The sequence below is a fragment of the Mesoplodon densirostris genome, chromosome 14 (assembly GCF_025265405.1).
Source record: "Mesoplodon densirostris isolate mMesDen1 chromosome 14, mMesDen1 primary haplotype, whole genome shotgun sequence".
In the NCBI taxonomy this organism is placed as follows: Eukaryota; Metazoa; Chordata; class Mammalia; order Artiodactyla; family Ziphiidae; genus Mesoplodon; species Mesoplodon densirostris.
In genome coordinates, this window is record NC_082674.1 from 23,549,541 (window position 1) to 23,566,109 (window position 16,569).

Here is a 16,569-nt window from a genome sequence, read left to right on the forward strand (position 1 = left end):
TTGCCAGGGGAGACCATGGGGTGAACCACAGAGATGCGCACATAGATCTGTGGGGCTCTGAGCTTGACTCAGGACGACAATCCACACCCAGAAGGAGTGGGTGTTGGCTGGAACATCTTAGAACTCTAAAATATTTAGAGTCCTTTGTCTCCCATCAAAATTGTTGTGGGAATGCTTCCCATGAAGGTCATTAAAAAGGGGCACTGAAAACCCTCCCTGGGGATTGTTTAGCTGGAGGCACAGCTGACAACTGGAGTCAGGGGGTGTGATAATATGATGATATTTATGATAATTATGATTCAAAATATGATAATATTTTGGAGCATCATCTGAAGTTTCTTTTTCCTAAGCTTTGTAGACCCACTCCCTTATTTGCCTCCATTTAGAGAGTTGCTGTTGCTTTCTCCAGGCACTGCCTTGGATGGGGGAGGGCAGATACACTTGAAAAACAGATTTTCAATGGCAAGATCTGGACTTTTGGAGAGTGAACCAGATCTTAAAGTTAAAAAAATTGAGTCTGGAGTATCTGGAACCAAGAATCGATAAGGCCCCAAAACATAGGCCTGAAACTGCCTAGATAAAAAACATCGAGTGGGGCAGAACATACAGTGGTGTGGGATAGACCCTGCAGACAATTAGAAAAGGGGAGCAAATGAGTGGCCCTGCTAGGGCAACGAGGTCTGTGCATTTCCTACCTGGGACATGGCCTGGCAAGGGTGTGGGAAAGAGACAAAGACCAGAGGTTGAGGGGAGTTGCAAGTAAGAAGACCTGTGTGCCCTGGGTTAGCACTGGGCTGTGTCAGTAGGGTCAGGAGAGTGGAATGGGGTGGCTGGGAGGCTGAGGGTAGAAAGTGCCCCTGAACCCAGAGCAGCATGGGAGGGTGTCAAGGGCCTGAGTCTCCCCGAGAGGAGCCCAGAGGTGGCTGAGTGGGTGTGGGCAGAGCTGTAGAGGCTTGTGGATGGAGCTGGAGCAATCCATGTGGACTTGCAAGCAAGACTCCCTCCTTCAGTCACACTCACGGGCCTGGTCCGATGACCAAAGACCAACAGAGATTGAATGAATGTCTTAAGGGAGCCCAGAGTGGATGGCTCTTTCATTACCACATGGCACAGAAACCTTCCCATTTTTACTTGCTCCCCAGAGGAATGGGAAGGGCAAAGGGGAGAATTCTGAACTACTCAAAAGAGACAAAGAAAATTCCCATTCAGAGCTGACTTTGGATTAACTGTCTGCCATCCATGGAAATGGGGGGGTTCTCCGAAGAGCCAACTTTAGTTTAATTTCTTTTAAAAATAAATTTATTTATTTTATTTTTGGCTGCGTTGTGTCTTCGCTGCTGCGCGCAGGCTTTCTCTAGTTGTGGTGAGCAGGGGCTACTCTTCGTTGTGGTGTGCGGGCTTCTTATTGTGGTGGCTTCTCTTGTTGAGGAGCACGGACTCTAGGGAGTGCAGGCTTCACTAGCTGTGGCACGCGGGCTCAGTAGTTGTGGCTCGTGGGCTCTAGAGCACAGGCTCAGTAGTTGTGGCACACGGGCTTAGTTGCTCCGTGGCATGTGGGATCTTCCCAGACCAGGGCTCGAACCCATGTCCCCTGCATTGGCAGGCGGATTCTTAACCACTGTGCCACCAGGGAAGTCCTAATAATAATAATTATTATTATTATTTTGTCAGGGGAGAATCTGGAATTTAAGCTTATGCTATAGGGTGTGTTTGTCTTTGCCTATACTTACAAAGTAGAATGTCCACCTAAATGATTAAGTTAATATCTGAAATCATCTGAAACATTGATACATTTGCCTTGTTTACAATTTCCAGCTGTTGATCTCAATTTTCCACTCTGCTTGGCATTCACAGACACTTTCCACACCGTTCCCTCTTAACTCATTTTTTCGTTCACTCATTCAACACTCTATAAAAACTCATAGAGCCCCTATCATGTGCCAGGCTTTGAGCCAAGAGCTAGGGATACAGAGATGAGGTGGAAGGCTTGCAACTTAGCAGGAGGGGAAAATAACAGAAGCAGAAGTCAAGCAGTCTTTGGTACTTGGATGATCCACCCGAGTCCTGTAAAGCCTTGCTGGAGCTCTGCAGACAGAGCCCTGGGCTACCTCTCATACCACACTTACTGGAGTTGTCTGCGTGGGAACTAAGGGCTGGGGTGGAGGTGGGGTCGAGGAGTTCTGCACCTGACAAAAGAGCCCATTTGTAGTGACTGTGTGACTCCTTTTCTAGTTTTTGTCTCTGAAAAGCAACAACCAACAACTAGAGATGGGGGAACCTCGTATGTCGGTGGGGCCTCTGATGAAGTTGTACCAGGTTATATAATAACATGGAAGTGCAAAGAAAGATTTTTAAATCTAGAAAAGTCTCAAGAGATTGGATTCTTTAGTAAGGTCTCCAGCCTTGGTTCTGGAAGCCTGGATTTCTGTTGTGGAGTCCAGTTAGTAGATGGTGGGAAAATGGGAAGCCCAATTTATACATCTGGACATATACCAGGTAGGGAGATTCCACCTTCCTTAATCAATGCAAGATCAGAACCTCCAAGTTTGGCCCAGAAGGAGAACTGCATGGTTGGGGGGGAGGGGCTAGACTTCAAGCTTTTGCTCCCTCTCTTCTGCTTTTCTTCCCTCCCTTCCTCCTTCTTTTTCTAAGATTTGTCATTTCCTTGGAGAATCCTATGGATCACTACTGCCATCTTCAATCTGGTCTCAGGAGTGACATTTAAATCCTTTAAAACCCTGGACAGTATCCAGACAAAACTCTCGGAGTACAACCAAGGTAAGCTGGAACGTTCAATACGACTCTACTAAAGACGGGGAAAGACAAGGGAGAAAACTTCAGGTGTGCACCACGAGCTTAGACTCCGTGCTTTGCTGACCGCAGAAGAGAAGAAAGTTTTCCCAAGCCCAGCTAGTTTTCCTACCTAGCTTCTAGTGTCTTCCCGTGCAGTGAGCACAACCTCAGCTCCAGTACCCAAGAGCTCACTCCAATTCCATTTCTTGACCCCCAAGAGGAAAACACCAGACCCTCTTATCTACCCAGACCCTTGCCTTTGCCATGTGATTGACACTAGGAAAGACTTCCATCTTAGGTAAGACCTCACTCTCAACTAAAGACGGTGGTCTTGTCCCTAAGGCCCTCTTCAGGGTCACCGTATCCAAATGTCCCTCAAAATTCCTCACTGTTCATGAGTATGTACGTGCTTCTCTCTCTCTCTCTCTCTCTCTGTGTGTGTGTGAGAGAGAGAGAGAGAGAGAGAGAGGGAGTGTGTGTGTTTTGGGGCAGTGGTGAGGTTGCTGAATGAGAGAGTGACAGGTGCATGAAGGGAAAGGAGGAAACATGGGGGAAGGGGAAAAGGAGGAGAGGAGAAAATCTCTGCTTAGAATAAGGAAGAAAAGAGAGGAAGACTCCATGTGCACACACCTCAGATCCACCCTGGTGTAGCCAACCTGCCTGTCTCAGCTGTTGTCTGCGGGTGCAGAGCCTCAGGCCTGTGCCTGGAGTGAAAGCAGAGCAGGGCTCACTGATAATGGAGGTGGCCACAGCCATCCCAAGGCTATTCCATGGCCCACTTTTCTTTTCCTCACAAGGAGAGGAAGAAAGATGAGAAGGGAATGAGTTAACAGACAAACAAAAAGACAAAGATATCCAGAGTCTGGGAGAGATAGAGGGAAGAGAGGCTGAGGGCAGGGAGATGTAGCAAGAGGCTGTCGACGGGATGCCCAAAGAAACAACTGAGAAGGAAAATGATCTGTCTGCCTTTACTTATTTATCATCACAGAGTAAACAAATGATAGGGCTCTGAATGGAGTGGAAGCTTTGGCGTTACACATCGCCACAGGTAAGAGATGAGAGAAAGGAATGGGGAAAAGGGCCACGCCAGGGGAAGAATGGCCAAGATGACAGGCCTGTAACATTAGTGTACACACATGCTCTGTAGATAAAATAAGAGAGAGAGAGAAAGAGAGAGAGAGAGAGCACGTGATAGCCAGTGAGCAAGAGTCTGTGTCTGTGCACCAACAAGAAAGAAAGATATCATTCCTGAGATGGTAAGATAGGAAGGACAACAGACACCATCTTTCCTTGTAATTTTCTGCTTTCTGTTCTAACCCACATAATGTAATTCTGGGCATTTCTCACTCCAGCTATATACACTCACGGGCCCAAGTCCATAGGCCCTCCTCAGCCTCTGGGGACTGGGGTGCAGGGAGCTTGCTCCATTCCCCACCCTCCTAGAGACCCAAGTGACCTTCTCCAGGGTCCCTTCTACTGCTGTTCCCAGCTGTGACAGCTCGTTCACCTGCACTGCTCTGTGTTCCTGAGCCATAAACCTACAGATAGGCTGCCTCCTGACCCCAGACTTGGGCTGCCTGTCCCCCGTAGCACTGGGGAGCTCATCAGAGCCAATGTTTTCATTATATTTTCATTTCACAAATGAGTGAAAGGATCAGCTTATAAAAGCAAAAGAAAGTTGATGCATTTAATCTCCTTGGGCCTTTTAAGACAACAGACTTATTATGTTCATGTGAATTTCCAGGAAGAAGCCTCTAATTAAAGCTTATTGCCTCTCAGCTGCCATTGGCTGGCGCTGTGGCTTATCCTTCCTGTTCATTAGAGCGGAAGGGCATCCTAGTGTGGCTGTAGCCTCACAGAGCCTGTGCCCACCTTCTGGCCCACTCCCCCACCGAGCTCTGGAGGATCCCAGTGCTGCCATGATGACCCCATCGCCCCGCTGAGTGTGACTTGGGATCCAGACAGGATATTACACCCGTGTTCTTGAAGGAAATGATAAGACCCTGGTCTACCAGTTGCATGAATGATTAATGAGGAGTAATTAGTCAATGTTTGTGAAGTGTTTTATAGACACAAAATGCTGGCTAAGAGCTAAATGAAGAAGCAAAAGCAGCCAAAGCCAAAAGACTTTACATCCACCCATAAGCTTCTCAGAGAATCCCAGAATGTTGGAGCTGAGGGAAGGAGGGATCCCAGAGACCATTTGCCCTGTGGTTTGCAAGCTGTGCATTGCGGGGCTTTCCAGGCAGCTGCGGAGCAATTCCCAGTGTTTCTTCCCCAAACAAATCACAACAAGAAAGGCAAACTAAAGTTCCACAACAGCTATGCTCACAGCATAACCTGAAGACAGAGAGTGCCCTAAATGGCAAAATAACCATATGAGTGAAGAGAGAAAAAGCATCACATCCCAGCAGAGCAGGCTCCTGAGCTCCCAAGTCTACGCCCATCAGCGAGCAGAGCAGGCGGCTCCCTCAGCCCACCCTCACGGTCCTCCACTCCGGACATTCCCAGACCCCTGCTGTGAGGCGCTCTGTCCAGGGGTCCAGGAAGAGAGGAGGTAAAATGTCTCCCAGATCTTCAAAGGTTTGGTACCCCTCCCTGTGTCCCCCTTCAAACAAAAACAAAACCAAACCAACTCTGAGATCAATTCTGTCCTTGGGGAAATTTAAGAAGCATTAGGCCAATGCACAGCGGACTTTGCAATCTCATATTTGTTAGTCTGTCCCTGATCTGGTACCTAAATTTTAGGAACGGAGCCCTTCTCTGCTTCATTTGGTAGATTAGGGCCCCACTGCTGGTGTCTGGTGTCACCTGGGTTCTGCCTGCCATTCTGCCCATCCATGGCTTGCATTGAGAGGATACCTTCCCTTTGGCACCAGCTTTCCAGTGGGTCACCCCAGACCTGGCTGTACCTCCTCTTACCCATGTCCCTCTGTCCCCCTGGAATGGTGCTTCACCAACATACCCTCTGATGTACCCGCAATGGCAGAGAAGGGTGAAGTCACCTCCCAGAATCTGGGGAATCACTACGAGCAGAAAAGGTCTTTTATCTTAAATTTGGGCACAGTTTTCATTGGAGCCCAATATATAGCCCTGAAAATTTTAATAGAAAATGTCCCTCCACTCCAATCTGGAAAGATGTACCATGTTGATTCTGTGGGTTTGGAAACTCCCAGAACGTCACTATATATTCTTGAGGTACACGCATCCCAGTGTGAGAGGTGCTTGCCACACTTCACCTCAAGCCACTTGGTGGATCCTGCCCCCTCCCCATTTGCCCACAGCCAAATGCCTTTAGCCATCCCCTGTGTGGATGAAGCTCTGGAGGCAGTGCAGTGAGCCTGATCTCAGACCTATGGGTCAGAGCACTGACAGCGGAGTTATCCCACCCCTCCTCCAGGGGACGTCCTGTCCTTAGACTTCACCGAGTCCCTGAGCTGTACAACTCACTGTTGGCCCGGTTTTTCTTGATGACTCATACCAACTGTTTGTACCAGGTTAATTAAGAGTTGCCAAGGCCATTGGATCAATACCACCATGACACGCTCTTTGGACTTAGAGAAGAGTAGAACTGATTTCCCACTAGGTTCCAGGCATGTAGGCACACAGACTAACATATTTAATCCCCACATGGACCCTGGGGCAGGTACCATTGTCTTCATTTCACACATGAATGATCTAGTACTGCAGGATGTAATGGATGCGTAGCACCCAAACAACTCAGGACCCAAATCCATGTTTTCCTCATCCAAATTCTATCCTCCTTCCACTATTCATTATGTGGTGTCCCTTGTTCTTTCTGTTGCATCTTTTTGCCTGTTTCACCTGTTATGGCCTCTATCAAAGAATGAAAGAAACAGAAGGGGTGAGGTTGGAATATACGAATTTTTCTCTCAGCTGTTCCAGGAAGATGAAACGGGGCTGGGAGCGGTGGTGGATTGAAAGAGAAGTGTCAGTTTAGACACGGGTTATCATCTCCGGAATTAAATTATCTGGTCCTCCCTGTTTGCCTCACAGCCCCAGGTTTTAAGGAATGGCTACAGAAGGGCCTTAGAGACCCAATGAAGGAACACAGCTTCACCAAGCCCCTCATTCATCACCAGCTGGAGCGACAGTCTCATTAATAACCAGGGCTTAATCCTCTGCATTCAAAGAGACTCCCATTACCCAAAACAATAATTTTTTTAATTACCCAGGCAGAGTGGCAATCACATATTGAATACTAAGAATGATTTAAAGCTAATAAATACTTTTGGAAATTTCTTGAACATTTTAATGAATTAAAAGTTATGAAATATTTATAAGCAGTAACAACACCATTTAGTACCATTAATAAAATAAATACTTTGGTCAGAGAATGAAATTCATTACTATTTTACTACTAGACATTGATGTCAATGATGGAATATTGCTCCAAATTACTTGTCAGATAGACCAATTATTTTAGTGTGATTAATTTTTTCAATTATTTCTTTTATGTAGTTGTAATGTGGAAGTAATTTTCTTTTGGGAGTACAATGACCTCAGCACACTGGTTCCTTATTTATTTATATTTTAAGACCTTTTGTGTCTGCCCCCATTTCCAGGTGATTTCCAATGGTCGAATATTTAAAATAGTCACCCAAGCAGTCATTATTGTTCCTAAGCACTTCGTGGGGCATTTCTAATTGGTTTTATTAGTGATTATGAATAAGCCATTCTAGAGTACAGAAGTCTGCCAACAGCAGCTATGCATCAGTAGGGAAAGGAGGGGCGGACAAAGTTCTTTTCTGGTTCCTCAAGCTGGGGGCCTGGTTGTTTTAGACCCCATGTTTAGTCTGCTTGAGGAGACAGTGTGATAAGCAGGTCAAAGGACTTTTAGGCTCTTCCCTTGTCTCCAATCATCTCCACAGGATTAAACGGTCTTTCTCCTTTGGGGACACAGTGGATTCTGTGCACTGAGTCACAAAGGAAAAAATGACTCTATTAGAGATAAAAGCATACAGAAGCAGCTTCCTTCAAAATCAGAATGTAGATCTGGGCTGTCAGGGTCTTTGTTGGACATGGGATAACCTCTCCTTCGGCCCAACGGTTCAGACAAGGCCCAGAGTGAGAGTGAAAGGTAGGTTCAATTTACATGCCAATTAGAGAACTATTAGGGAATATTAAGGAATTATTATTAAAATTGTTACGTGTGATAATGATATTATGGTTCTTTCTTTTTTTTCTTAAAGTATCTTTATCTTTTAGAGGTGTATGCTGAAATGTTTATGAATAAGATGATATAATGTCTGGGGTTTAGAAAAAGCAGTCTGGGAGGGAAAGAGTGCAGTGGTGGGTTACAGCCAGCTCGTACTCATTGGCAAGGGCTGATTATTAAATTTTCAGAAATTTTATGAGCTAGCTGATAAACAATTACTATTGAAAATTAAACTCTATAAACTAACAATTAAATAAAATATATTATTAAAAAGGTAATATATTAAAGAAAAAACAACAAAAAATAAAGTGAAATGTGGGTGTGACCCTGCAAATATATAACATACCCTGGGCTAGTCGTGCAGAATTATTCAGCCCTGGTTCCAGAATGAGGACATTTAGCTCAGTCAGGGGACATGGGAGAGAGAGGAAGATGGTATTTACTGTGCCAAGCACTGTCCTAGGGGCTCTTCACACAATATCAGTTTTAATTTCCCAGAAAACCCATAATTATATATTATTAGCCCCATTTACTTATGAGAAAACCCAAACTCATAGATAAAAACAAACAAACAAACACACAAAAAACCTCTTCTGAGCTCAAAAGGGTGGTAAGTGATGGAGCTGGAATTCTACACTCATTCTGTCTGTTTCCAAAGCCTGTAGTCTCTCTCCTACATTGTAACAGCAAAAGCTTTATTCACTGCTTACCATGGGAAAAACACTGTTAGTTGCTAACTGGGATATAGGAGATTAAAAAAAATAGACACAGTCTTTTTGAAAATAGAAACTAGCATCCATCTATTGAGTAAGACATAAATAACTCTGGAAGGAAGTAGACTGTTCTAAAACAGAAATATATGGAAACACATTTCTGGGCTGAGACTTCTTGGAGAAGACAGTATTTGAGCTGAGATTTTAAAAGACATGTAGGACTGGGACAGGCAGATATTGGGAATGGGGGAGGGGGGCAGAGCTGGAGCGAAAGCTTGAAGTGGGGAGGCATTTGGGGAAATGTGAGTAGATCTCAGTGGCTAGATGAAATCATCATTTTAAACAGTATAGTCCACAGATAAATTATGGGCAAGAAGTTTTAGAAATTGGGAATTAAGAAGGGGAGTGTTTGGTAAACGGGGTTCACCCTCCACCTGGAAGACACAGTGAGAACTAAGTGAGAACTAAGCCACACCAGGCTTTCACTTCCAAGCAATAGCTCCCACCACTGCACAGTTGATTCAGTCCCTTAAAGAGACCAACCCAGGTGGTGGCCACCTGGGTGCCAGCGTCAGGTTGGCAATGCTGCAGCTCCCATCGCCCACTTGGCATTTGGTTATCATTATCATGAAACGTTTGCAGGAGGCGTCAGAAGAGCCAATTTATTTCTGTGAATAGTAGTTTCTCCATGAGAAACCGAGCAGCAGAAAGGGAGCAGCTTCATTTTTAAAGGCCTCAGGCCAGGTGAGGGCAGAGAAGTCAGGTAGCTCAGGGCAATATCTACAAACACACCTCCACAGCCATCTTCTCTTTTGACCCTCATGATTAAGGTCAATTTCAGGACAGCCATTGACATATTGTTATTCTTATTTTAAACTAAATAACGATCAGTGTGCCAATTCTGGGGGACACCTTTAATGTCCCTTCTGATCCACAGAGTTGGCTAGTCTATGGCAAATAAGAGGTGGAAAGGGGACTTAAATCCCCTGATTGCTGGTTCAGTGCTTGTTCTGTGGTCTTTCTGAGAAAGGCGCATTGCAACTAGTTTGGAGGAAGACATCTCTACAAATGGAGTACATATTCAATACCCCTGGTGCACACTAAATATAAGCCAGGGAGGTCTTTTGGAAAGCAGTGTTTGTGCCGAGTAGAATGGAGATCTTAAAGCCACCACACCAAAGCTCAGTCCTAAGACAGAAACAAGTTTGTATGAGTGTCACTATATACATATTGTGTTTAGTTTAGTACTGCTCAGTAAGTATCTGTCGAATGAATGAGTGAATGCATGGATGGATAGATGGATGGATGAGTCTGCTACATAGAGAGTTTTCTGCTAGCAGCCCCAAGACAGTGTGCCATAGTAATCTTCATTTTACAAGCACAGACTGAGGATTCTGCAGGGCACTGCTTGCTTTTGGAACCGAAAATGCCCAGTTTGGGCCAAGCTGTCAGGAGCCCATGAGGTAATCCTTCATTTTACCCAGCTGGATTTTGGAGCTTACTCTAGAGGCTAATTGGTTCCACATGGCTGGCCAAAGATTAGAATCTGTTTGTTTAGCTTCTCTCATTTCCTCTTGTCCACTCTTGGTCTAAGGAGGACATCCTCCACTGCCTGTCTCTGTCTTTAGTGAAGTAGGAAGAGAGAGAGGAGACAAGGCCAGGAGGTGCCACACATGTTTTACTGGAAACATTCATACCAGCTCCATACCTAGCATCTCAAAGCCAGGACCCACAGTGACAAAAATTTGTCTTGTGGAAATGGCCCATATTCAAAGTACAATAGCTTTGGGCTTAGTCTTAATCATTTAAAGAAGGTATGGTTAATGTAACTACTTTTGTCTATCACATTTTAAATAAGTAAAATATGATAGCATCAAAAAGCTGGAGTTAATACGAGAGCTGAAAATCAGACTGTCCAGGGGTTCTCAAACTGTATTTCATGAAAACCCATTTGGAGGGTGTGTCAAGGGCTGTGGAAGGGGTGGGTTTCCCACACTCACTTCCTCAAGGGCAGCTCTGCTTGTGTAATTTTATAAACTGGACTTCTATACAAGACTTTATTTGAATTAAGAGTTCAGCCTCTAAAAAGTGTTTAAGGACTGTGGATCTAGTTCAAATGTGCTCATTTTAGGTCCAGAGAGGTTAAGATATCTGTGCATCTCCAACTCTTCTGGGACACGTGTTTTAAGGTATCCATGGTGGTTGGACTGCATTTGACACCTTGGATTTCTTCCCTTTCCTGAACTACAGAAGTTAGCGAAATACCCACCCTGCCCCCCACCATGGGTAATGTGAAGATTCTGACACCCTCTCTGAATGGATCAGAAGAGGTAATGTGTATCAAGATGTCTTGATAGGGTAAGGGATCAAGAGCACTTCTTGTTGAGAAATCTGTTAGTGAGCTGAATGTGGCTCTGACCTGGGAAATCTCAGCTGTGAGATTCTTGCAGGTTCATTAGAGAGAAGTGGAACTATGGTGATCTGCAATAAAATATGTTTAAGCTTACACTGCAGCCATGTTTACTTCCTTGATTTGCCCACTGTTGATCAGGGGGGTTGGTCCTCCTAAACTGCCTTTGACCAATCTGGGCAGGGAGAGGGAAATTCTGAATTGGTTTCTTAGAAAAAGTGAGAACTTGACAACCATGAGATAGAGGTAGGAAGCACATTGGGCTAATCAGTAATTTAGTGTGTCAAAGTTCAAGGTAAATCTTTGGGTGTTTGTGCATTCAATTTCCACATGGTGAGGGAGGCAGATTAGATGCTTTCTGAGGTCCTTTCCAGCAGGGACCTTCTACAGGTAGCAGCAATGTGTGGTAGATAAGAGTATGGATGCTGGAGCCAGTTGGAGCCAAAGCTGTGAGACTTTGGGTAAATTACTTAGGTCTCTGTGCCTCGATCTCCCCATCCATATAATGGGAGTGATGATAATAATAATGTATACCTCACAGCAATAAGGATTTAATGAGTTAATATAAGCAATGTGCTTAGAACAGGACCTGGCACATAGAAGGTACTAGATGGGTGTTTGTAATATGTATTTTTATGAGCTGGTCAGAGGCACACTGATAGTTTTCAAATCCTTTTCAGTATGCTAGTCCTGCCATTCTGACATATGTCTTTCTGTAGCTTTCTCTGAACGTGAGGGGTCCCGATGAGTGTCCTTCACAATCCTATTGCTCTGAGTTGTCTGCTGAAGAAAGGTCGTTGTGAAAGGGTTAAGGGTTCCCTGGGAGCCAGGGCATGGGTGTCTCTAGGAGCTGAGATCCACCCCCTTCAGTGCTGAATATACACACTGCTCTTTCAAGATGGGGAAAACCTCTCCCAAGTAATTTCCACTCACTGCTACTTTCTTTTGGGAGTAGTAGCCCAAAGCTATAAAAGCAGGAGTAGCATTTATCAACTGATTGATTAGCCAATCAGTCAACAAGTATCTACATTGTGTTTCTTATGTATTTAGCAGGGTGTTAACTGCCCCCTGGAGAAATAAAAGAAATAGAAGACAAGGTTCTGAACCTCAAGTTAGGGTCCTAAAATGACTAGTTGAGAAATAATTATAAAACAGCTACTAAATTTAGATGCAAAGAGAAAAGTCTTCCGAGAAGAATTTCTTTAGCTGAGAATGATGTTCTGGAGGGTTTGGGCTCCAAGCTAGATCATAAATGATCAACCAGTGTTCAAAATGAAAGGCCTGGGACCAAGTAGGCCACTCCTGGCATAGTGTACAGAACACCAGTCTGACTAGAGGACAGGAGGTGTAGAGAACAGAGGGCATAATGTTGAACAGATACAGGGGGGCCAGATGGTAAGAACCTTGGAAATCTGGCAGAGACACTGGGGCTTTCCAGGCAAGACTGAGCAGTGGTGAAAATACCAAGGTCAGAGTCAAGATGGTCCAGCTCTACCATCAACTGCCTGGGTGATCCCCAGACCATCATTTTCCTGGCCCCAGGAAATGAGTGAGGTGGTCCATTCTAGCCCTCATATTTCTGATGTGGTAGACAATAAGAAGTTACTGAAATTCTCATGAAAGTGCCACAAGAAAAAGGAATTTGGGGGAGATGTTCCTGGTAATGTGCGAAGGATGGATAATGGTATCAGGGAGATCAGCTGGCTATCGCCAAGGTCCCAGTATGCATATGTGAAGGCCTGGATCAGGCACATGGCTGAGGAAATGAAGTCAGAAGGATAAACTTGAGAAGCAGTAACAGTAGCATCTAGATAGCAACAGATAGAATGTGAGGCAGCCACAAGCCTAGAGCTCAAGACTTGACCATCTGGATGTAGGGATAAGAGGAAGAGTCAAGGACAATTTTAAGGTTTCCAGTAAAACATAAAACTCCAGCCTTTACACATTCCATTAAGGCAGCAGAATGTCATGGACAGAAATACTGGCTTGGTGATCCAATTGACTTGGGCTTGAGTTTCGCTCTACTTTTCCCTAACTGAATGACTATGGCAACTTTAGAAACTTCTGTGAACTTCAGTTTCCCCATACGTAAAATGAGGATAATAGTACCTATTTTTTTTAGTATTATTGTAAAGCTCGCAGGAGATAACTAACACATGTAAAGGGGTCAGCACTTTGCCTGTGCACATGGTAAGTGCTCCATAGATGTGAGCTTTTATTGCTTATTAACTGAGCGGCTATTAACTGTTACATACTGTGATAGGTGTCAGGATTCAGAGAGGAAAGAGGCACGACCTCTGCCCTGATGACACCCACAGATAGGTATCATCTCCCATGCGAGGAAAATTGTCCGACTTCCCCTTTCTCCTGTTTAATTAAAATGGCACCTCTTTTCATGTGGGACAAGGAAGGGTTGTAGAGTTCTACAGAAAGTAGACCAGACAACCTGCAAGCCTATTAACAACCTGGCTAGCATGTCATCAGCATCACCCCCTCAAAGATATTACTTCTCTCCTCTTAGCTCCTCCTCTTCATGACCTAACTAAAGCAATGACCTCAGAAAACACAGACATTTGTCTACATCAAATAGGCCTTGAGTATGCCTCCAAAACAACTCTTTCCCTTTAAATATATGAGGGTAGCTTTAGGGTGCTTCTTATGTTTGCAACTTGTCCACACCAACTGATATGCACCTGAATTTGTTCCATAACAGGAGGAAGAGTTAGAAGTTCTCAGGACACACTGGGATCACTTTGTTCTTCTCTGCCTTACACAGATCCACAGTGATCCCTTCACACCCCTTGGTGGTCACAGGATTCTAAGCCTGAGAAGGAGCGTAAAGGACACCTGCTTCCCTATGGAAACCATCTGTCCTTGGACTTGGAGCCTCTGAAGGAAGGTAGCTGGGCCATGAGAACCTCCCTAGGTTTCCTGGCCAGTCCACTTCCCCTAGAGAATCAGACGAAGACTCCTTTTCTCCCTCCTTAAGAGAGTGTCCTGCCAGAAGAAACACTTTCTGGATCATTAGAGAAAGTTAGAGAGGTCATCTCTCTTGGCTTCATAAGGGTAGAGAAGCAGAAAAGAAACACGTCTTTTAAACTGTGCAACAACAGGTCGCTGCAAATGCAACGTAAGCTACAGAGGGAAACTTTTGTAGCTGAAAGGAAGTACTAAGAGATGAAAATTGTGCACAACTGGCTGAAATCCTTCAAAGGTACAAAGAATTTTTGCAGGACTATTTGTACTGGGTGGTGGGAACTAATGCCTTCTCCTTGACACATTCTTGTTAACCGGCTCCATTTCAACACATGGCCTCTTTTGGACAGCACGTAGGCAGACCCTTGACATCTGTGAGGACTGGTGATGTCCAGAGAGGTTCACAAATCCCTAAGCTTGTGAGTGTGGAAACATTTGTTCAAGCTCCTGGCTTCCTCTCAAACCACATGTTTCTGGTACAGTGCCTCACATCACAGGCTAAGCAACTTTTCAACTTGAACTGAAGTTCAATCTATCATGTTATGGTGACTTCTCTTTTTCCCACACATAAACCAGTTTTGATTAAAGAAAAAAAGAAACAAATACGCTTTTTCAAAGTTCTTGTAAGGCCAGCAATGAATGAAGAGCTACAGCAACGTAAGGAACTGGGTGGTCAGTGGGCTCCCTACCTAAGGGAGTCCGTTTTGTATACCAGCTCCAGATTCAAAACGGGGCCTCTACCTGTAACAGATGGCTGTGTGTTATGTGCCTTCATGGTTGCTCATGAACAGTCTAAATGGAGAGGTTAGGTCTGGGAGTGCCACAGGCTTCCTTCCTGTCAACACTTCATTCTTGGGGCTCCAGACCACAGGTTCCACGGCACAGGTGAGAGCTCCCTTCCCAGTGAGCCACTGGGAAGAGGCAGGCACAGCACGAGAACAGTGACAATGAAAGCAACTTTTTTCCTGAAGATTTGTATAATTCAAGCCCATCTTGTATACCCTCTACATGTGGGAAATAATAAAGGATGTTTATAATTATGACCCTAGGTCTTCTGAAGAATCAAGGAAATATCGACCTCATATATGTATTGATGGTCTATCTTATCCTGCATACCAATCAGACTTGAGGCAATGTCTAATGAAAGACACATATAAAATATAATCTTGAAACTAAGAACAGAAGATCAAAAACTCAGTAGAGGAAGGGGGAAATAAGCTCAACAAAAAACTACACAGATATAATTATTGTGATTAAGTACTGCATTTAGTTCAGAGTTTCCTGGCAACAAAGGCAAAAAGAAAAAAAATCAACAAATTATTCCTCAGAAGAGAGATGCCCTCTCTTGGTAATAAATCTTGAAATAAACTCACAATGTAGGGCTTATGCCTACAAAAGAAATTCAATGACACAGTAGACCATGCCCTAATGATTTTTACAAAATAAGCAAAAAAATTCACATATAACCATTTCCCACATTGTCCCTTAATGACAACTTAAATCAAATCACTAAAAATACAGAGTTGTAAATTTTACCTCAGGAAAAAAAGTAAAATACTAATCATTATCAAGTTAGTGGGGTGGTGATATAGGTGAAACAAAAATGGCAGAATGTTGATAATTGTTGAAACTGGGTTGAGGGTACATGGCGGTTCACTGCACTATTCTATTCATTTGTAAACATTTTGAAAATTTCCACAAAACAAAACAAAACCATAGCTGAAAGCATTTGACAGCCAGGGGAGTTAAGCTAATGTGTTATCTAACAAAGACTATATTCTATTTGATAAAGTTTTAAGTTAAGCAGATATAATACTATACTCAAACTTTGAAAATTGATCAGCTGAGCTATGCAGCACTTGGCAATACTCAGAATCAGACCCAAAGCACTGTAGACATTTCTATATAAGTGTGCACATTCCCAGCTAATCATGGCGGCAGGTTATTGACCCACTTAAGACAACAAGCTACCAAGGAGTGGAGGGGAAAGCCAGATTCAGATACCTTCGCTGCAGTTTTTCAGGGCAAAGAAGTCCACTGCAGACAAGCTTCGGTTTCCACTCGAGATGTATTCCAGGGCCACTCGGAACGGGTTCTCTGGGCGCCCAATTCTTCCCTGCAGCACAGTCCAACTGGTTGCATTGGAAAGCAGAAGGGAAAAGCATAAAAAAACAGTGATGAGAAGCAGACCTAACCTGCAGAGAGGTCCTACCCCTGCACTGGCCCACATTCTTCATGCTGCACCAAGAGGTGGAACCCTTTTTCCTCTTTCTGATTGTGGGGAGGCTAACCCTGTGTGCTTACGTAAATACTGCCTTAGGACAAATTCTTAGAACCTGGGTCAAAGCGTATGTACATTTAAAACTCTGAGGATGGTGACTCTGACGGCAACACACACACATTTGTTTCTTTCTTGTCCAGCTAACTCAGAGACCCAATTCTTAAACCCACTCTAGCCACTGGTGTTCCTTTTGTCATACTTTTTAGGCAACTACAGA

General features: G+C 44.3%; 1 protein-coding gene across 1 annotated transcript in view; it reads right to left on the reverse strand.

Annotated features, from left to right (window-relative positions):
* ALK (ALK receptor tyrosine kinase) overlaps positions 1 to 16,569 on the reverse strand; it is a 714,184-nt gene that overhangs the window by 170,071 nt on the left and 527,544 nt on the right. Inside the window, exon 6 of the mRNA XM_060116934.1 lies at positions 16,076 to 16,203. Coding sequence (XP_059972917.1) covers positions 16,076 to 16,203 — 128 coding nt within the window. The remainder of the gene's footprint in view (positions 1 to 16,075; positions 16,204 to 16,569) is intronic.